General features: G+C 49.9%; 1 protein-coding gene across 1 annotated transcript; it reads left to right on the plus strand.

Annotated features, from left to right (window-relative positions):
- The first annotated feature begins 345 nt into the window (after nucleotides 1-345).
- On the plus strand, nucleotides 346-19645 carry AQP3 (aquaporin 3 (Gill blood group)). Its single transcript, XM_006034841.2, has 6 exons — nucleotides 346-525; nucleotides 12292-12418; nucleotides 13114-13251; nucleotides 15067-15185; nucleotides 17007-17224; nucleotides 17955-19645. The coding sequence occupies exons 1-6, from the start codon at nucleotides 418-420 to the stop codon at nucleotides 18121-18123; spliced, it is 879 nt and encodes a 292-aa protein (XP_006034903.1). The 5' UTR covers nucleotides 346-417; the 3' UTR covers nucleotides 18124-19645.
- Nucleotides 19646-22096: the final 2451 nt, after the last annotated feature.

Raw genomic sequence — 22096 nt, forward strand, 5'->3', positions numbered from 1 at the left:
GTGGGGGAAGGAGACAAAAATCCTTGTGTTGTGGCATGAACTCTGCAAGCTGCCTGTGCACGCTTAGGGGCTGTGTCTGGGTCAGGGGGCTGCTCCGGGGTCCACTGTGCATGTGCTACCCCAGAGACAAGGCAAGCGGGATGTGTTGCAAAGCAAGAGGCTCAGTCCCCTCCGCAGAGTTGGGATACTTGCTGGGTACATGAGTAATAAAAAGAAAGCCGCCCACTCTGTCCTAGGCAGAAGGAAAAAAAAAAGTTGCATTTGAAGGGAGAGCCTGGAAAGGGTGGGGTTACGGAGGGGAGGTGTGTCAGGGAGATCTCCACTTATTTATAAGCAACGGCAGGTCTGCCAGCCACACATCAAGCTGAACAGGGCTCAGCCACCTTTCTGCCAGAGCAGAGCAAGATCCCAGTCACCATGGGCAGGCAAAAGGAGCTTCTTTCTAGGATCGACGGGCTGCTGAGGATCCGGAGCAAGCTACTGAGGCAAGCGCTGGCCGAATGCCTGGGGACTCTGGTCCTAGTGGTAAGTCCGTCTCTTGGGATGCTTTGTAATGGGATGAATTGAGGGACTGAGCTCAGATGCAACGGGACCCGGAGCTGGAAGTGGCCAGAGGACCCTGGTACCATACCCCTCGGGGGGGGCTGGCATAGCAAAACTTTCCCCAGTGCTGTGACAGCATTTCTCAAAGCCGGGAGTTTCCGAGTGGCTTGCAGCTTGGGCCAAGCGGGTCGGGATTTCGCAGGAGAGCAGAAGCTCAAGGAGCAATTGCTAGAGCATCCGCTGCAGGGTTAGAGGGTGCTCCAGAGCTAGCGTGGCAGGACAGCACTCCGGCTCTGGGTTTCGGGGCCTTTCCCTGGTGCTAAAACACCCTGAGCATCGCAGACCCTGCGCAGCGAGGAATTCTGTTCCTCCTCTAGGATCATTTGCTTTGCAATACAGGGAGATGGTTTTCAGGGGTCCTGAATGCTTCTTACCCATGTGGCAGGGCCCGTCTGTCACTCAGCACAGTTTTCAAAGGAAAAGAGGACAGAAACCCCCCAAGTGTTTCCCGCTGGGATGCCAAGGGCATCGTGCTGATGAGCTCAGATGTGAGTGTGCAAAGTTAGGCGCTCACATCTTTGCCGCGTGGGGCTGGGAAGGAATTTGCTACACGTATCAGAGGGTTTTTGGGAGGGCTGCAGCCCAGGTTGGGGGTTTGGATAGGGGTGCAATGGTTTTCCTTCTGGGACTAAAAGCTGGAGGGTCCTGGCTGGAGGGTCTTGCTTCTCCACTCAGGGTCTCACCGATGGAGACATATGGGATCGGGAAGGAAAGCTCCCCCGTGGCCAGATTGATGCAGACTGTGGGGGCTTTTGCCTTCCTGTGTAGCAGGGGGCACAGCTCTCTTCCTGGCATCTCTCAAGTGTACCTCAGCAAAGCAATTCCTGTCCTGGCTGCAGCAGGACTTTGGCAGTGCCTTGCCTCCCTGCTTTTGGGGGTGCTCGGGGTTTTGAGCCTGGTCGGTTTGGAGGAGAGTTGCTTGTGCAGTTTTAAGAAGAGACACTGGTCTAGGATGGCTTTGTTTGGCCTGATCCTGCCTTGAGCAGGGCACTGGATCGGTGCCCTCCCGCAGTCCCCTCCAACCCTGCTTCCCTCCGGTCCTGCGATCTGTGTTTCGGTACCTAAAGAAACACCCTGATTTGTGGAAGAGCCGAGCGCTCCCGGCTCACGCTGAAATCAGTGGCCGTTTTGGACGGTAGAACAGGCCGACTCTTTGGGGGCGCTGAGCAGGGGACCATGTACCTACCGGCGGGCTCCTGGCGTATCCATGCTGATTTGTCCAAATCTGCTAAAGAAGGGAGGCAGCCGCCGTAGGCGAGTGCAATTTATCTGGATTGCAGGTTTTCCCGCATGCATCAGTTCATCTTTGCCCAGAAGATGCTAGATCCGATTCTAACCTCCCAGGGCAAGTGCATCTGTCCAAATTGCTCTGGTTTAACCCCTCTCAGAATCGGTGGGGAAATTATTCCATGGCTGAAAGAGGGAGGGAAGCTGGATATAACTGTGCATGCTTCCAGCAAGCTGGCATCAGAGGGAAGACAGGGCAGAGGTGCTAGCCAGGGGTCTGATCCAAGACAGAGGCTTTGCTTGAGAGAGATGGTAAAATGCTCTGCCCTCCCCGAAGAGCAAGCTGCGTTTCCCACGGGACAGGGCTGGGATAGGCAGCAAGCCCAGCTTTAGCCCTAACTGTCGGCAAAGAAGAGGTGTTGATTTCCTTGGGAGGGATCTTGCGGGAGAAAGGCAGGCAGGTGCTCCTTGAAAGACTGTTTTCTACCTGTGGGTCGCTTTAGCTGTTGGAGCAGGGACAGAAACCTGAGTGCATACCAGCTGCTCAGATAAAGCCCCCGCCAGAAGCCCTTGAAACTCATAAAAGCCTTTTCATTCACTTCAGGGGGGTTTAGATCATGCCACCTCGGGAAAATCCATGCCATAATACTAGTAAATGAATGGCCTTGCAGGTCTTCCTCCAAGGAAAGGGGGCAGCAGGACCCCTAGCAGCAGAATGGATCCCTTGGGTAACAGATTCACGGTCCACTGGTTTGGACATGGGGCTTTGCTGGGGATTAGCAAAAAGCACCATGGTGCATTTAGAGCTGGGTACACACAGGACACCCGACTCCTTCGGAAAGGGCTTGTCGCAATTGCATAAGAGCTGGCGCAGGTCCTCCCAGAAGGGGTTTTGCACCGGAGCGGGGTAGGCAGGTCCCGGGGTCTGGGCATGTTTCATGTTACCTTCTGCTTAGGGAGCGGGGAGCCCTGGAGCCCCGGGTGTGGAGATCAAGCACCGGCTGCTGCGTAGCACAGGCTGTTTCTTCCCTCCTTCTCTATTGGATTATAAGCACCATCAGAGGCTGCCCTTAATTACTTGCACCAAGATATTGTGGCTTTTAAAGAAGAGGCAGGAACTGATTCACATAGGCTGGTGATTTCCTTCCCAAATCCCCATCTACCTGTCTCCCTCTGCAGTTTGCTCTAAAACCCAGATCACCTCTTGCTGGTGGTGTTTGCCTGGGACATAAGGGTCAAAGATAAAGCTGGTCTATTTTACCAAATTATCCCTTTCCTATAGGTAGCAGTTAAGCTTGGTTAATCCTGGATACTGGTACCCTAACGCTGCCTCCAGGGGCATCAGCCACATGGATTTTGCTTCCAGTCCTTTCTCACCCCTCTGTTTAGTGTGAATATGTGCCGGCACACTTGTGAGTCTGGGGATGTTCAGTGGAGGGCTACAGAAATAATGTGTGTGTGTGTGTGTGTGCATACGTGTGTGCATACATGTGTGTGCGTGCGCATGTATGCGTTTGTAAATTCGGGTTTACTAACGGGGATGTTCACTGGAGGGCTACAGTAATAATGTGTGTGTGTACACACGTGTGTACATGCATGCATGCATGCGTGTGTGTGTGTGTGTGTGTGTGTGTGCGTGCATGTATGTGTTTGTAAACCCAGGTTTACTAACTAGTCCTCATTTATAAGGCTCAGAGTTAGATGAACTTGCCCCTGAATACTGAGAATAAGTTTAGGGAAAAATCTGCATAGATTTCAATGGGAGCCGGATCATACTCTTACCCTGGGCAGCTGCTTGAGAATCGCTCTTTGGAATATATACGATTTATGACACCCCTGGAAAGTGGCACAAACTCCAAATCTTTAATCAAGATCTCCCCTGCACTTTGTTCCTATAATCATCAGGCCACTCTCTCTGCCTTTTAGATGCCTAAAACAATTGCAAACCCCTTCAGCGATCTGCCTCGTCTGCAACAAATAGGCATGTGCCTGGTACAAAAATCTGGACAGGGACACAGAACTTGAACATTAAAAGCCCCCATCTTCACAAATAATCAGGGAACTCATTTAGCAAAAGAAGCCAAGAGATGTAATTCCCTCAACAGTCTAATTTCCTAATCTTTTAACTTCAATATTTTGGTCAAGGGAAGAATGGCACAACCAGAGCTCAGGGAAGCTGTGCCTAGGTTCCCTAATAATAATAATAATAATAATAATAATGCTTCGGCACTTTATGTGCTAATAGGATATTCTGCCTTTAAATTTTCTTACACTCTTCTTTATTTTCTCGCTTTCCTCTTTGCATCAAGAGTGACCCTTACTGGCAGTAATAAAGCATTGCAAACATTGGACGGATTTTTTATATGTCATCTGCACTCATAGTAGAGCTGATATATTTTATTAGACCAACAAGATTTTTGCAGAAAATAATTGCCATATAGTTAGAGCAGTGGTTTTCAACCTGTGGTTTGTGGACTCCTGAGGGCCCGCAGGCTATGTCTAAGAGGGCTGTGAAAAATGATGATGATCCGTGAGAAGTATGTGAGCACCCACACTTCCAATGCAGAGAGGTCTGCACCTCCATTTGGACTTTTTTAAGGATCCGCAAATGAAAAAAAAAAAAAGATTGAAAACCACTGAGTTAGAGCAACTAATTCAAGACATGCCACAAGCATGGCTGTTTTTTAAACCCAGATTAAAAGAAAGAAAGGTCTCGTCTGATTTATTGCTGGAACTGATTGCGGTTTTAAATACCAGAGCTAGTGAAAATGTCAGCCTTTGTGTCCTTGAGAGGCATATCTAGCTGTTATGAAAGTCTGCCTTTCTAATTGATTTGAGCATGCTGGATTAATGAGGGTTCACTGGCGTATAGATACCCGGAGGGAACAAGAGGCGTGTAGAACTGGACTCCCTTGATCTTTCTTCAAACAGGACTGTCTTGATCAAAGACCAGACTGTGACAGCTTGCAAGCAGCAGGGACAAGAGCGAATCTCCTGTACTTGGCCGGCAGTATAGGGCCTATGGATCACAGTAAAGCGGTGTCAATTCCACCCATTACAGCCCATCGTGCACTCAGACACCAGGCAACTCCTGACGATGGATGAGCTCCGTACAGGACCTGCTAGGCAGGCCTGCAAAGCAGAGACCCGGCTGCTTTGGGTTTCTCTTGCAAAAAAAGAAGTCATTTAGTGATGCGGCAGGGACAGCCCACTCCTCCTGCTTTCAGGATCTCAGCGCCCCTCACATGCATGGCTGAGACCCCCGGCCCTACCCTGGAGGCAGGCAAGCATGCTTTCTCTCGTTGCAAATAGGCTGTGAAGGTCCAAAGAAGTCAGCTGCTGTTGTCTGGCCCCTTCGCTGTTTCCCTCAAGCACAATCCAGGCCTCAATGATTTGACCAAAACCCCCGCAGGAAAGCCTGGGGCTGAGCTTGCAACAGGAATGAAGTCTCCCCAGCCTGGAGGGCGTTTGCTTGAGATCCCCGGGGAATGAGTGATCTCGCTTCAGGAAGGGAGGGGGAAATAAATAGCCTTTTTGTAACACAGGCTCTTGCTGTGCCAGCACGGCTCTCTGCAGACGGCCAGCGCGAGATTTGTGCCGCTGCATGGGCTCTGGCTAAACCTTTCAACCGTGCAGAAACCATGGGCTTGTCAGCTAGCACGATGCAGACACAGCCATTGCAAATCCCCTCGGGGGACAGCCCGGCTGGAGGAGAGATCGGGGTGATCTAATGGGTCTGGCGATCTGTGGATCGATGCACATTTGAACTTTGAAGAGATGCATTCATTTCTGAGCAAGGGGCGGAAAAGGGCGCCTGGAACTCGCGTCATCGCAGAGTGCCCCGGGTGCAGGGGAGCACTCAGGTGCTCCAGGCCCTGAGTACGTGCTACTTGAGTTGATCCAAAAGCTGCCCTGGAACAGGTTGGGTCTGCATGTGCCCCGGAGCAACCCTCTCCACGGGGCTGGGAGTAGCTCAGGGCAAAAGGAAGCCGTGAAGGGAACGATCCACCATCCAAGGCATCCTTTGCACTGCATTCAGCTGGCTTCAGCTGTGAGGTTGATGCAGGAGGCATTCGGCTACGAAACAGCAGGCCCTTCCCCTCCCAGCCTCATGCCTTTCAAAGCCCAGGGTTTGAATCCTGCCTGCCATCGCCCTCAGTCGCACGGCCAGAACAGCTCAGCCCCACAGCCTGAGACGTGCAGTTTCCCAAGTAGTAGGCTGTGTGATCCAGGTGGTTTTTCATAGAATCAGGGAATCACAGAAAATGAGGGTGGAAGGGAGCTCAGGAGGTCACATCTAGTCCAACCCCAGGACCAGCCCCAACTGCATCATCCCAGACAGGGCTTTGTCTACCGGGTCTTCAAAACCTCCAAGGATGGAGAGTCCTCCACCTCTCTGGGGAGCCTGTCCCAGTGCTTCACCACCCTCCTAGTGAGACAGTTGTTCCTAATATCCAACCTCAACTTCCCTTGCTGCAACTGGAGCCCATTGCTCCTTGTCCTGTCATCTGCCCCCACTGAGACCAGCCCAGCTCCATCCTCTTTGCAACACATAGTTGAAGGCTGCTCTCAGATCCCCTCTCTGTCGTCTCTTCTCCAGATTAAACAAGCCCAGTTCCCTCAGCTTCTGCTCACAAGTCATTTTCCTCCAAACCAGCCCGACAGCAACCAGCTCCGCGTGCCCTGCTGCGACGAGGGCAGGTTCACCCGAGGCTCGTTGCCTAAGACCCGCTTTACCTGGCGGCCGAGGAGGGAAGTCATTACCGGGGCAATCGCGTTCCTCCTGGGTCCAGACCATGGGGCAGCACTTTCCCCGTCGCGGCCAGCTCTGAAGTTCAAGGACAAACGTGTGCAGGCTTGTTTTGTGCTGGTGCTGAAAGGCATCACCGGGGGAAGAAAGGCTAAGGCTGGCGGTTATACAAAGCAACAGCAGCCCTCCTTGGGTGTGCAAACAGTCCCTTTTCTCCAGACTTGTTTAGAAGCATATGAAATGTCTGCCTCGCTGTTTGCTCACGTCTTTTGTTTCCCAGGGTCCTTTGTCACCTTTCTTAAGTAGCCCTGGATCTTTCCAGTCTGTCTCAGGCCTTTCCTTCGTCACAACACCGTGTGTTTTATGCCTGGGGGTAGCTCAGAAATATGAGATGCCCGTGTTGAGTTTCTGTGTAAAGCAAGAAGCAAGAATTGCTACGGGTGGTATTTTTATGGGACCTACTGCATGGTTGGTATAGGCACCGGCAGGCTTCGGGGTATCACGGCTGCTTTCCTCAGGTCTCTGGGAGAGAAGCAGACACTTCCAACTTAGCAACCTTAGCTCAGCTGCGTCTGCTTTTCTACCGGAGGCTGGAGGAAGGGTACCAGGATACCCAAAAGCTTGTCTATCTCTATCCCAACCCCAATAAAAGATCTCACCCACAACAGCTCTTGCCTCTTGCACATGTCTTGGACCATCGCAGCAACAGCATCGCTTCAACACTTTGCAAAGCAAAGGAGGAGAGAGTTGGCGGGAGTACGGACCTGACCTCTCCTGGTTTATCAACCTTTGGGTAAACTGAAGTGCCAGGGGAAACAAGCCACCAGCACTTGCTTCTGGTGCTATTGGGTTAAAAACATGCACGAAGGTGCTCTCTTGTCTTCAAAGGCTGGGCAGTGTACTGCGCCATGCAAGCCCTCCGTACAGCCCTGCAGTTTGGGAGTCGGCCCTGGGTGCTTCTACAGCGTGAGACTCCACTGGGTGCCGAGGAGCTCTGAAAGCCGCAGCCCGTCGACGTCCGTGGAAAGACACTTGAGCCTTGAAACAATCCCACATTTCCATATGGGCAGATCCACGCATTCAGAGACTCAACAGACACCTGTTGGGCATCATTGTAATGCTCTGCAGCCGAGTCCTTTATTACAGTCTCTTTATTCGTGGTTGTAACAGTAAGACTGCAGGGCTTCCGCATAGCAGAAGGGGCATAAAATACAGTCACCAGCCACGTGGGAGCCCTGGTCTGGTGGCGTTTCCTTAAGGGATTTCTATCGAGTGTGACTTTTGATTGCTATCTCAAGCGCGCTGGAGCTAGCCAGGGGCACAGAAGTAGGTCTCCGTAGTCGTTACATTACACATCCCCTCTATCAACCACCCTCGTTGTGCCTGGCTAAATTGGAAGTGCCTATGAAAAGGGCAGCTAATTGCATGTGCAGCCTGGTAAATGCACATGGATTACCAAACTACAAAGGCTGTCTTTTTACCTATGCCATGGAAACGTTTAATCTGGCTAGGGTAGACGTCAAGACGTGTGAGTTTGTTTCCTTTTTTAATTGACTTGCTGATGAAGGACCCCCAATGCTCAAAACACTCATGGTAGCCCCCCATCAGTCGCGATAGTCTCTTAAAACAATTCCAGTATTTTTTTTGGATGATAACTGTTGTGATCTTATTGTTGCTTTTCTGGTTTCTGAACCATAAAGTTATCAGCAGCTCGTTTTCTCTGTAACCCTAAAGGACAGAAACTCCCATTTTTCAAAAAGCAAAAGGTAAAGGCCTGGGCAGATGCCATATTTACACTGGTATCAATGACTTGTACAATAGTAGAGAAGAATAGCAGAGATCCAACGTAAACCCCTAAGCCAGGGTAACTTCACCCAGTACACTGGGGTAGGTTACATCTGTCCCAGCTTGGGGTATGTATCTGTTTGCTCCAGACCGTGATGAGATGCTGTAATGGATGCATGCAGCTACAAATAGCTGCTCATCTGTCCGCTCAAGATCTTGATTTTAAAGTGGTGCAACCAAATCAATGTACGTAACACTAGTTCAAATGCATCCTTCGTCCAAATCTTACGGAGAGGATGGTGAGCAAAGAATTTCATAGACGTAGACATTAGGGGTGGAAGGGACCTCGAAAGATCAGCAAATCCAGCCCCAAATTTGCAGGGTTTGTAGAGGTAATGGGTGCTGGCAGTTGCCCACGGTGGTAGAAAAGGCTGGGCAACTTTCCTTCCTCTGATTCATGCAGTTGTAATTATGGTCCCGCTACAGGCTATGGACTCTTGTTGGAGTGCAAGTCATGGTGAGCTCGGTCTAAGAACATGACTGGGAGACAATAGATGATGCAGGTTTAGGAGCAGAATTTTATTGGGTATATTTACATATAGTCATTGTGATGTGCGTCTCTCTACGCATACACAGACCTGCACAAAACCACGGCCTTCGTTATACCTGTGCAGGGACCTATTCTCTCTTTAAATGACTTCACGGTTTGGTTGTACTTTCTGTGGTAGGACTGTCCACGCTGCACCTCTCACCACCCCACCACCTGGTTATCTGGAGGCAGCTTGGTGCTGGTGATGCTGACTTAGGCGGGGTCAGGATCTGGCCCACCTTTCGTATCAGAGCCAACTATACAACAAGGAAATGTGCACTGACTCAGCTACGGGGAATGCAATTGGGAACCAGTCCAAGAGGCTGAACACCCCTGAGGGGAGAGTGCGTGCATAGAGGAAGGTGCTGGGGTCAAAGTACTGCCTTGTCTGCTGTGGACCGGGCAGAATTAGGCCCTACACACCACCCTGCCACCTTCTCTTCCACGCTGCAAGGGTCCCATTTTCCTCCAGTCTCACACCAATGTAACGCCCCAAAGCTGCAACTGAACTGAGCCATATAGGAGCTCACCAGACATAGGAAGTCTTCTGCAGAGCTACCAAATGACATCTTGCATGACCATTATTGAGCAACAGATTCATTGCCAGGTTTGGGGGGATTTGGGGGGCAACGGCACGTTGCACAATGGCAAGTTTGAAATTCCTCCAGGTTAAGGGAAGAGCTATGGGAGGAAACTCGGAGAAAATCGATGGGCCAGTCTGCTGGTTCTTTAAGCACAAGACTAAATATTTACCTAATCAGAATAAGCTACGGGGAATAGAAAGGCATTCATGGCATTACAGCTTTTCCCTGGTCTCCAGCTGAACCGGGGGATCGAGGAGAGGGGCACAGCAGCCAGCTGCAGCCTTCAGCCAGCAGCACCTCGGAGGCCATTAAAGTGTGAGAAAGGAAAGGAAAGGGCTCCTGCTCAGTATATTAATGCTGGTTGCTCTCAAGACTCTCCTGAGCCCATTTCACAGCTGTGCCCTTGCTTCATGAGGCGGCCACACATCCAAAAGCTCCAGCACCCCAGGAGAATCGGTGTCAGCGGTGCAGGGTCTATGACACACAGTTCTGGTTCCACCTACCCGCGGGGAATCTCGGTCCCTACACCGAGTGGTCCGTTGCAGTGTTACAGAGGCTCCTTTGTTTCCTTATCTGCCTCCAAGCTCTGCGCTGTTGGTAATGTGGGCGCGGGGAGACTCAGGCATGATGTTGTCCATCCAGTGAGTCAGCCCGCAGCCCTATCTGATCATTCCCACCTCCGTGGATAAGATGCAGAGTTTACTTTATTGCTAATCCACCAACTGCCACTTGCATGGGAGGGGATGGGATATCGGGGTTGGAATCGGGGTCCTGTGGCTTTGCTTTCAGGGCTGAAAACTAGGGGTGTTCTAGCCAAACTAGGGAAAAGGAAGCAGCATACAGCTGTGCACAGAAGTGCATGCTGTGTATGCAAGAGGGGATGCCCGCTGAGTGCCGCCTCCAGATAACCAAGTAGTGGGGTGGTGAGAGGTGCAGCATGGAGAGTCCTGCAGAAAGTACAACCAAACCATTAAGTCATTTAAAGAGATGCCCGGAGAAGAGGAGGATAGGAGAAGAGGCAGTTTCCATGCCGTGGTCAGCTAGTCATCACACAGCTGCTCAGAGCCGATGGCGATGGAGCCACATAAACACACGGGCAGAGATGAGGACTGATAAAATGGTAACCGCATGTAGCGTTTACATCAGCGGTTCCCAATCTGCAGTACGGGTACCATCAGTGGTACACAGACAACCTGTCAGTGGTATGCAATAACGGATTTATTATAATTACTTATATATGACTTATTACTTATATAATTACTTATATATGACAAAAATTCGCTGGTGATACTTAAGGTTGAACTGAAAAAATTGCTGGTGGTACATAAGGCTGTATCGTTTTCAATTGGCGGTGCGCAATCTGTCAGAGTTTGGGAACCGCTGGCTTAGATGATGGATGTATGGGATGGTTCGGACAGGGATGATCCTGCCTCAGGCAGGGGGCTGGACTAAATCAGTCGTTTTCAGCCTGTGGTCCATGAACCCTTGGGGCCCCACCAATTATGTCTAAGGGGCCCACAAAAAGATGACGATCAATCAAAAATATGTGAATCCCCACGCTTAACATTCAAAGGGGTCTGCACCTCCATTCAACATTTTTGTAGGGGTCTCTGCAAATGAAAAAAGGGTGAAAACCCCTGGACTAGATGACTTCTGGAGGTCCTGGCTTCTCTATGACTCATTAGGGGACCAGCCTTCAATCCTGGTTCTGAAGTTTGGGAAGTCAGGAATAGGACGGTGGCTTTGGAGCCCACCTCTCGTATGAGGAGGCCGTCCTGGGTTACACGGGGGTGAAGAGAAAGAAGCGGACACGAGTCTGGGAGAGAAAGGATCGTTGCAACGGGCTGCCCGGCTACTGAGGCCGAGGGCTGTGAGTAGGAAGCACAGCTGTTGGCCGTGGCCTGGGAAGGAGGGCTTGTCCTGAGCAAACATCCTTGAAGTTGTAGCACGTGTCTTCTTTTAGCTACGAGCAAACAAGTCTAATCACTCTGTGCAAACAACCTGTAGCTCTCGAAGTCCTGCGCAAGCCCCACCCTGGGAAGAAAAGGGCAAAGCAATTAGGCAAACAGCAACTCCGTACCAGCCTGGGGGCGGGTGTTACTGGTGAGGTGTCAGGAATGCTGCTTTCAGTAGCCAGGCCTGTAGCCGACAAGGCGGTGACTAGCAAAATGAAGCATTAAGCTTGTCGGTGCATGTGCAAGACGCAGCTTCTTGTGCACCGAGCTCGGCTCTTGTGTTTCAGCCATCGCAGAGGCCCTTCCACCAGCACCTCTCACACCACCCCAGCCTTGCCCTGATGATGTTTGTGGTCCAACCTCCAGCTGGGTAGGAGCTTCATAAATCACAATCCAGATAACAAGCGTCAGAAGTCTGAGCTGTATGGATCGCCTTGCACCGACACCCCGTGGAGAAAGGACCTGGTTTTGAAAGGGGTCACGGCTCTGGGTGGGACAGGTGGTGCTGGTCTAGGGTAATATGTGCGCTGTATGATCAGCTTCTGCTTTCCCGGCACAAGAACTGCAAGGTTTAGATACTGGTCCAAAAGGAGATATAGGATAATGAGCCAGGGCCTACCTAGCACTGCTTGTGCTGCTGCTGTTACAATCATAAGTGGCAATAAATGAGTAGGATGCCCGAATCTCCCATTGGAAGAGTCCCATGGAGATCTGGGTGCATGATGTGGACATGTAAGCCACTTGCCCATGGCAGGAAACCCAGAGGATGATATCGTTTCCTTTCTTCCCTTCTTTCAGATGTTTGGCTGCGGCTCCGTCGCTCAGATCGTGCTCAGCAAAGGGACCCACGGAGGCTTCCTGACGGTTAACCTGGCCTTCGGCTTTGCCGTGACTCTTGGCATCCTCATTGCGGGACAGGTGTCAGGTACGGGGGTTTGCACTTCACAGCTTCTCAGCAGCAGGTCTAAGCCCCTGGTTGGCTCCAGGAAACAGTCAAGCAAAGACTATCGTGGGTTAGAAGTCAATGGCCCCTGGTCACTGTCTTGATAATAAGTGGTAAAATGCGATGATGATGATATAAGGGGAGGGGTGAAGATAGACAGATTTGTGTATTCAGGAGTGGACAGGTATACAGACTGACTCGTTCTTGGTGGGAACCTCCCTGCATTGTAGAGATTTGGGGTGGATGAGACCTGCTAGAGTATCCCAGTCTGCCTCTGAAATCCAGTTCCCTACAGTACATTTACAAGGGCTTTATCCAATATAGTTTTAAATGAATCGAGTGCTGGCTGACCTCTCAAATACCCCTCCAGGTGTTTTTCTGAAGACTGGCTCTCTCTGAGCTCTGGGTGGGTGGACTGGCCCATCCCTTCCAACAGACAGCGCTACATATCCGTCCCACAACAGGCTGCCAAAGCATCAGTCGCGCATCAGTTGTGTAGAGCGGTGTGCGGACGCTCTGCCCAGGAGGAAATTTGGCCCCAGGGGGGTGTTGTTACATACACGGCCCCTGAATGCCCAACGGTTGTACTGCTTCCTAAAAGTCCCCAAAACTGTTGGTCTTCCTGCGCGGCGCGAATCCTGTACGTGAAACCCGCTGACAATAACTCTCTTTCACAGGCGGCCACTTGAACCCAGCGGTAACTTTTGCCATGTGCTTCTTGGCTCGTGAGCCCTGGATTAAGCTGCCGGTTTATGCGCTTGCACAAACCCTGGGGTCTTTCCTAGGAGCAGGCATTGTCTTCGGCCTGTACTATGGTAAGTGGGCACGGTGCTTGGCTTGGCTTTTGACTGCTCTTGAGTTTCCTCTGGGATGGCTCTCACTTTCCCAGGGCAATTTTGAGATCAAGCCTCCCCTGATCAGAGTCAGGACCCATAACTCATCACGACGTGCGCTACTCATAGCAGTAGAGGTAGCCCTGTAACCCACTTGTATAACGCAGGGCAGAGGACTTCCCTGTTTGAAGTAAAGCAGATCATTTAGGAAGGCATCTACTTTTGGCTTGGATTCTTCATCACAAGAAATCTCTCTCAACCTTTGGTCAATTCTTTCAGAGGTTAATTGCCCTCACTGCTAAAAAAAATGGTGCTCGTTTCTGCTCTGAGTTCGTCCAGCTTTGATTTCAGCCACCGGAGGTTATACCTGTATCTGTTAGGGTGACCTTTGTTCCCTTGTCTCCGAGTTTTGATGCAATTAATAGGGCAACAGTATAACACCCATCAGAGATCAGCAGAAATCTCATTCCTGGCCTCGTTCGCTCTCAGCTCCTGATCAGAGTACGCAGGGCAAGAGTCAGCATGTAATAGTTAACGCCTTTCCTTTTACACGGCCAAGGAGAAGGAGGAACAGGGATTAACAGCAGGGCCGCAGATTGCTTTGCTACATAAACAAGCTAAAGCAATCAGTATTGTGCAGTATTTATGATCCTCCTTCTCCGATTTAGCAAGGCGGTAGGTTTCAGTCAGGACCAGGTGGCTGATAAGGTCTATAAGTAACTGGTATAACAACAATCTTTTATCACTTGTGCTTAATGAACTTCAGCAAAATCAGTCTTAGTAATCAACGGGCCTTTTTATTCAAGATCAGCAGGGACCCCTTGAGCCAGACTTTGTCCTCTGAGACACATGCACCCAGTTACCTTCCAAGTCAACAGGCACTTGCCTGTCTGAGAAGAGAGACTCTGGTTTGCGATCACCTCCAAATCCAGCTGGAAGTTGCTGATCTGAAATGTGGGAACTGTTGTATCATTATGGGACGCTCGTACTAAGACGTCTTGGTGCGGTGTCTGAATGATTTATGGTCTAAACGGACTCGGCTGAGTATATGCAGGTTGCAGTTTAGTGGGGATGTCTGCACGAGATGCTACCGCACAGTGGTTACTATGCATTTATTTAGGACTTGTATAACCCAGTACTAAATAAATGCACAATAACCAGGGTTACTGCATGGTAGTGCCGGCAAACCCCTTTTCAGTGATGCTACTGCATGGTAGCTTAATAATACCGCGCAGTGGCATATTAGCACTGTTGATGCTGCAACGTGCTGCTGTGCAGTATTATTCGGCTACTGCGCAGTTAGCGTCTCACGTAGACGTGCCCAGTTTGGAGTAAAACATGGAGCCCTTGTAGCTCATGATTGCTGAGTGCCTGTTTGTCAACGGCAGCTTGGCCCGTTGTTGTTGGTCTATGAAGGGCATCTCTATCTTGCCTTCTGCTTGATTTCAGGCCAACGTGGCTAACTACCTCTGTCTAGTGTTATGGGGCCGGATGAGATTCAGGATGGGCGCTCCACTAAAGTCATAGAAAAACAGGGCTGGTGGGGATCGTATCTCCTCCAGCCCCATCTAATGCCTCCCAGCCAAGTGTTTGTCCAGTGATGGAGATTTTACAGCTTTTCTTGGTCTTCTTTTCCATTGCTTGAATGTCCTTAGCTTTTTAAGCTAGACAACTTTGTAGAAGTGTGTTAGAAGACGAAGCATCTAAACACGCGCATCCTTTCTTATCCCGCTGTACTCTTGCATGGCCAGGCTGAACACATCTGACTGACTCCCCACCCCTTATTTCCCACTCTAGATGCCATTTGGGCTTTTGGCCAAAACAAGCTGATCGTATCCGGAGAGAATGCCACTGCCGGCATTTTTGCCACGTATCCCTCTGAGCATCTGGATGTAGTGAATGGATTTTTTGACCAGGTAAGAGCTGGGGAGAGGGAGGAGCATTTTTAAAGGACAATCATCTGATCAGCTTGTAGGAAATAATTTCTGGTTCAGGATGAAACTTGAGTTTCCTGGGACTGACACTGGTGGTGTTCAGTGGGTTTTGTGTCAATAATGCACTGGTCAGTACAGGAAACGGGCTGGTCTTAGACTTGGAGGCAGACAAAGAGTCGTGTGCCCAGAGGAGTACGCACAAGTCACTCCAGACACTAATGCTGAGCCCCCGACTCAGTTCACAAGCACCAGAAGGTGTTTAATGAGTGTTGGCAAGCAGCACCTTGATGTGACTTCTCTCTCGAAAAGTGGCATCTTCAAGTAAACCGTGCCCCCACTGCTGGACCCTCCTGACAGATCCAGTGCCTCGGGGCATGTCTTCACTGCACACTTTCCTGGGTTAAGCTAGCCTGGGTGTGAGCAGCCACACTGCAAGTGACAGTGGCCTCACTGGTACTGCACGTACCTGCGTGCAAAACTGAGTTTTGGGGGGGTTATATCTCATGGGTCCTTGCGCGGGAGCAAGGAGAGCCTTTCCATCGCTTCCTCATGAGGGTTGGGAGAACATTTCTGGGCACAGCCAGGAATTGTGGGAAGGCACTGGAAGACTCTCAGCACTTTGAGGGTTTAGCTTGTGTCCTCACTGCACAGCAGCCAGGCTCCCAGCTTAAGTGAACGCAGCATCCAAGCTCAAGTCTATGATCTGGGACAGGCGAGGCAGCGTGGATGGGATGCTCCAAGTTCAGGTGGATGATTTGCTTGAGGGCAGCAGCAAGAGCAAGACCTGAGTAAAAGTCCAGTTTCTCTCTGCTGAGAAGATTTACATTCCTTCATTCCCAGCAGGATGAGGCCTGATTCAGAGCCCATTGAAGTCTGTGGGAGTTAGGGGTGTTTGTCAATCCCCCTGCAATTTTGGCACTTAAATACCTTGGTCAGTCTGGTACTAAGGGAGTTAGGAGGTCCAGCCCCACCAATTAGGCATTTGCCATTAGTTTTCTTTACCCGTGATCTCCAAATAAGTCTGGCACCTCTGTGCATCTCATGGTCCTCTTCAAAACTGAGCGTCTGGTCTGCAAACTCTCCTTGCTGACCTGCAAGGCATCCTCCTTGACCTCCCTCTCCCTGCCTGGGTGACCGTGACTTCCTTTTGGCCCTTTACCCATCACTGCTGCTGGGGTGAGAGCCTTCTCCTCTGCACCCTCCTGTGCCCCTGGGGCAGCCTTGGTCATGGATGCACAGGGTTGAATGTCAGCTGGAAACACCCTTTCCCACTGTTACTGGTTGCCATCTGATGCAAGGCAAAGAATAGCACCAGGGGATTAATCCCAATGGGTCCTCTGTGCTGCAGCAGTCACCTTTCCATGTTGCAAGAGGAGATTGGATCACCATCAATGCAGGCTGGTAGAGGACTGTTTAATGTCCTCCTTGCTGCACCACTTCTCTGCTGCCTGTTGCTGCCAACAATGCAGCTTTACACTGATGACAACCGCCAGTCCCATGTGTCTCCAGCACTGAGCAGCCTTGTTAAGAAAGGGGCAGGTTTTACTCCTGATGTGCCCTGAAGGCTATTGCTCACTTCTTGTCAGGGTTGGACTTGCTGTTCTGGCTGTTATCCCATGCGATGCTATAGTATTCCCCAGTTTGGATACTGTTCATGTCTGGCAGTGGAGAGGTATCTTGTTTAAGCGCACAGCCACATTGGTACCCGCTTTTGTCCCTCCAAAAGCCCTAGATGGGAGACCTTTTGCATGGTAGCTAGAAGGCTTTACTAAAAGATGGATCTCTCCCTCTCTGTCCTGACAGTTCATTGGCACTGCAGCCCTGATTGTTTGTGTCTTGGCTATCGTGGATCCCTACAACAACCCTGTCCCACGTGGCCTGGAGGCTTTCACCGTCGGCTTTGTGGTCCTTGTTATTGGGACCTCCATGGGCTTCAACTCCGGCTATGCCGTCAACCCAGCTAGGGACTTTGGGCCTCGCCTGTTCACTTCCATTGCTGGCTGGGGCTCCGAAGTATTCACGTAAGTCTGAATTAAGCGTGTGTTATATTGATTGGATTATGGCCACCATGTGTCTTGATCCCACAATAACTCCCCCAAGCAGGTGTGACTTCTGGAAGTGGGCGTGCGAGTCAGTTTTGGAGCAGCTCTGGGTCATATTAACACCTTTAAAAAGATGCTGATTGCTCTGAAGCATCTTGCTGAGACACAGCCAAGGCTGGGATGTTTCTGGAGCTCAGAGCTGGTACTCTGGCCTTACAACCAAAGAGGAAGTCTAGGAGGAGGCATGAGAAATGCAAGCGTTCCCCAGACCTAAACTTTGAGACTCAGTGGTGGCTTTTATTGAGTGGAGGCATTGGACAGGAAGAAAAGGGTGAGGACAAAGTTTGGATTATTTCCCAGGGGATAATCCTGATGTGGGCAGATCAGCACTAATGGCCATCCACGAGGATGCATGTGTGCTTGCTGTTAGGAAATCTCTCCTCTCTTATGAGGCTCCAGAAAGGCCCAGGAGAGCCGTGCTGCTGTTGAGGCTTCCTGCATCGCTGTTGGCCCTCGTGGCTAAAGTTTCCAGATGCGCCCATGTGTTTTCGGTGCCTGCAGTCCCGTTTTCACTGAGACACATGGGAAGCTCTGCCCCATTGAAAATCCACGTATACACTCCGAGACGACTGGAGCTTGGGTTATCCCAGCCCCAGAGGCAGATCCTATAGTATCTAGACCTCATCTTTCAATGTCTTCTGTTTTTCAGTACCGGGAAGCATTGGTGGTGGGTGCCAATTATCGCCCCTTTCCTTGGGGCCGTCGGAGGAGTGATGGTTTACCAGCTGATGATCGGGTGCCACGACGAGTGTCCTCCACCAGCCACGGAGCAGGAAACAGTCAAACTGTCCAACGTGAAACACAAGGAAAGGGTCTGAGGAGGCCTCTGCCCCTGTTGGGTGGATATGGACACTTTACAGAGGACTGCAGTGGGCAAAGAAGAGGGAGGAAGGAAGAAGACAGCTTCAAGAACAATAGCGAGAGTTTCTTTTCCCTTCTCGAGATAGTCTGTCCTAATTTCTTTGCCTATTCCTGGTGCATTTGCTTTCGAGGTTTGCCTGTGTGCCTTTGCCAAGCATTGCAGTGCCATATAGTTTTTTTTTGGTAAAGGGGTGGGTGGGTGGGAGGGGAAGAGCTGAACGGCTAGCACACAGGCCTAGGAAACAGGCGGCCATGTTTCTCACCAGGCTGTGCTCCCGGCTTCTTGCATGACCCCCCCTAAGCATTTCACTTCTCTGGGCTTGTTTCTGTCTTCTTTGCAGGGGGGGCAATGTACCTTTGGCACAAGCATTTTGAGATGGGGGGATGAACAAGGACCAAATAAAGAACGCGTGGCCGTCGGATCACGTTCGTTCCTGGTGTACCTCTGCTGAAGTCCACGACTTTATACCAGGGGCGAACGTGACCCTTTCCATTTCCAGAAGACCTGCAAGCAATTGGTCTTTTCTTAGGGTTAAGCAATGTTAGACAGGATCAGTAACCGTGCACGGGACTTTCATTTTACAGTAGAATAAAATGGTTACAGGAGTCCTTCCCTTGAATATTTGATCCGCAGCCGTTCTTGGTCTCACCATGCCACTGAAGATGATATTTAGGGAGACACTGATTCACCGAAGGCTTACCTGGCTGAATGCTTTTGTGTTTCTGGTTCATTGGAGAGGCTTATGCAGCAATCCAGGTGTTGTATATAAAGTATGAATTGCTACCAGCCCCGGTCCACTGAAAACATAGTCTTTGACGCTTGATCAATTTGAGTTTGTTTGTAAACTTTACTTTAGCTTTTTATATATATTATATGTAAGGGTGTGTATGTATGCGTGTGTACATACACATACACATACACTTATGCCATACAGATGTTACTTCAAATACCAAGTCAGGGAAGAGTTAATTTAAGGATGATCTATGGGAACTGTCTATTCGCTGACTGCTTTGCCCTTCTATTTTGTTCTCAAAGCACAAGCATATTGGTAGAGATATCCCTGTGCTCATATTATTCGAGCATCTTTGATATCCTTGGCACCATGCTGTAGGGGCATCTTGATTTCCGTGACATCATGGTATTAAGAACATCTGTGATAACCTATGCTGCCCAGGAGTGTCCAGTTCCTGTCGTGTCATGTAGTGAAGGCATCCTGAATGCCCATGGTGTTAGATGCGTTCTGGTTCCCAAGATGCCATATTCTTCGAGTATATTTGATAGCAATTGTGCCAAGTTGCTAAAGAATCTCAGGTCCCCCATGGCATCACACCATGAAAAACCCTTTTGATACTTGTTCCTATAATGCATGAATTCCTTCAAATATGTAACTTGTATGCAGTACACATTTCCAGTTAGTGAAAGTATGTATCCTTTCTTGCCTTTTTTTTTTAAATAAATGTCAATACCAGAATTGTCAATGGTGGTGCTGGTATTATTTTGTTTTTTACCCATTTCCAGGAAGCTTTCATGCTTGAAAAGTCATCTGCGACCATAACCTGCACCTGTAAATACTCTCATGGTCTGGACGTGTTTCCACCAGTGTATGGAAGTAGTGGGCTGATGACATAAACCCTTAAATGGGGGTAAATTTGCCAAATCCAGTGTTACCCCAGAAAAATCAGGGCTTAAATGCTACTAAATGGTAGCCTACCAAATATAGGTGTTGCCTGTCTCTGTCCGTCCTTGGATGTTTTTAAGCCTTGAGTAGACAAAGCCTTGGCTGGGATGATGTAGTTGGGGCTGGTCCTACTTGCAGACTAGATGTGACCTCCTGAGCTCCCTTCAACCCCCGTTCTCTATGATCTCAAATAGTCTTGTGGCAAGGAGTAGTAATGGATATCTACTGTTTGGGCTACCCTGAATCATGTACATTGAATGGGGTATTTGCTCATCGATCAGTCATGTGCATCTCTGGGGAGTCTATAAAAGGAAGGGGGCATAACTACACTTGGGAAAATGTAAGTGCTGCCTTCGCTCCTAACTCCCACTCTCTTGCGTTGTGCTCTGTGTGGCCAAGGCCAGGCTACACAAGAACCAGGGACACAGAATAGTGGAAGGGACTTGCACAAATCCATTTGCACGTTGTGTTTTTATTAATGCTAAAAAGGAGGGGCCAACCCTCTGGACTGCACTCAGACTTGGTGTCTAGGGTCACCGAAAAGCAGTGTACAGCACTGGATGAGATGAACCGGTTGGTGCTTTAGAAGGGGTGAAGAGCATCCTCCGGGAACATCTTGATCTCAAAGGAATATTCATGGTAGAGGAGCCGAATACGCTCCTACAGATTCACTTACTTTTGGGAGAGATGAACCCTGTCTTAAGGGGTCTCAGGTTCAAGAGCTGCCCCCTTGAAGCCCCAGCTCTGGTACAATGACCTGCTCAATTGGGAGAGTTACTGCAGAGACCAAGATAGGAGAAGCAGAAATAAAAGATGTGGGCACAGGGTCTATGTGAGAAAGAGGCCAAGGAAACCTGATGGGAAAACAAAAGAGCTTCCCTGAAACCTGACTCTGAGTAAATAGCTTTTCAATGCTGCCAGATGCCTTTTTAGCAGAGACACCAATAAAAGCTAATGAAACTGCTTTGTGCCAGAGGCTGGGAACTGATTATATAGTCGAAGGAGCTTATCAGATATAAAAATATTTTCAGTGAACGATGTTAAAAGAAAAGAGAAAAGGAACAAAGCAAAAGGTCAGTGTTGTATAGGCGTGAAAGCTAGGAAGAATCAGCCATTCAGAAGGACGGACACCTTTTTGCTCAATATGCCACAGAAATTTGCCAACAAGAAAGTTTGCCAAAACACCTTTATTTTATTTGGCAAGCATGAATGCGAATTGGGGGGCGGGTTTGGAGCAGAACCACTGAGGTGCCGGGAAACACGGATTTGGTTGCAAAATCTGGGATGAGACTAGGGAAGGAGGAATTCACACTTGTGCCCCCAAGAGAGAAAGAAAGGAAAAGGAGCGGTTTCCATTTAATAAAACTAATTTCTTTAAAAGAAAAAGACACTTAAAAATGAGCCTGTTGGGTTCAAAGCTGCATATTTTTAATGGTAGCATTTTGGCCATAACCCTATCAATGATGGGGAGGATGGCTGAAGCCACCAGCTGCAGGGATCAGCTCATGGAAGGTGAAACAGCAGGATCAGGGCTTGCAATCATGAGCTACAAGGTAAAGGCTGCCTGCCTAGACCCGTGCTTACTCCTCCACCGTGCATCCTTCCAGCGGACACCAGAGCCTTGCAACCCTGTTCCTACAGCTTCACCTCCTACATCAAGGGTGAGGGCTCTGGTCCCAGCGTAGTCAAACTATCATGCTCTGCCTCCAAAGGCAAAGGATTGATCTTCTGCCTGGACTGGTGCTGGAAGATGTCCCCGGTGTCCCCAGCTGGCAGGGGGCTCTGGATGTGCCCCGGTCACCTCACCCCTCAGTGCTCCATGGGCTACAGAAACTGGGCAGAACTTTGATGCAAGCAGGAAGGTATGCGCTCCTCTCCATAAAAGCTGAAGTATGTGGCGTGCAGCCTTGTGCAATTACGTGGCCATCCTTGAAGCTTTATTGTCCTGAATTCTTCAGGTTATGAAACCCAATAAAAAACACACATGTAAAAACAAGTGCCATAAGTGCCCGCTGGAGCAGACAGAGGAGCGGCAGGTTTGCAACAATGCGCTTGGGCTCAGAGACTGGACTTTCCTGGGTTGGTGGTTTGTACCCAGAAAGGTTTCCTACAAAGCCAAGATTCGACCAGCTGAGCCACTGCCAGCTCCTGTGGCTTGGTGCTGGCACCAAGGCTAAGTGAATGCAAAGCATCCTTCACTCCCTGCAGGTCGAGGTCTAGCCACACTTCAAGCAGGACCAAGGAGGTGATC

Source organism: Alligator sinensis, unplaced genomic scaffold (assembly GCF_000455745.1).
Source record: "Alligator sinensis unplaced genomic scaffold, ASM45574v1 scaffold132_1, whole genome shotgun sequence".
NCBI lineage: Eukaryota > Metazoa > Chordata > Crocodylia > Alligatoridae > Alligator > Alligator sinensis.

Excerpts from the sequence above, each read along its gene's own strand:
- AQP3 (XM_006034841.2), top strand. The coding sequence starts at position 418 with ATGGGCAGGCAAAAGGAGCTTCTTTCTAGGATCGACGGGCTGCTGAGG. Across the intron at positions 12,419-13,113 it reads CATTGCGGGACAGGTGTCAG|GCGGCCACTTGAACCCAGCG; the intron begins GTACGGGGGTTT and ends TCTCTTTCACAG. Across the intron at positions 15,186-17,006 it reads TGAATGGATTTTTTGACCAG|TTCATTGGCACTGCAGCCCT; the intron begins GTAAGAGCTGGG and ends CTGTCCTGACAG.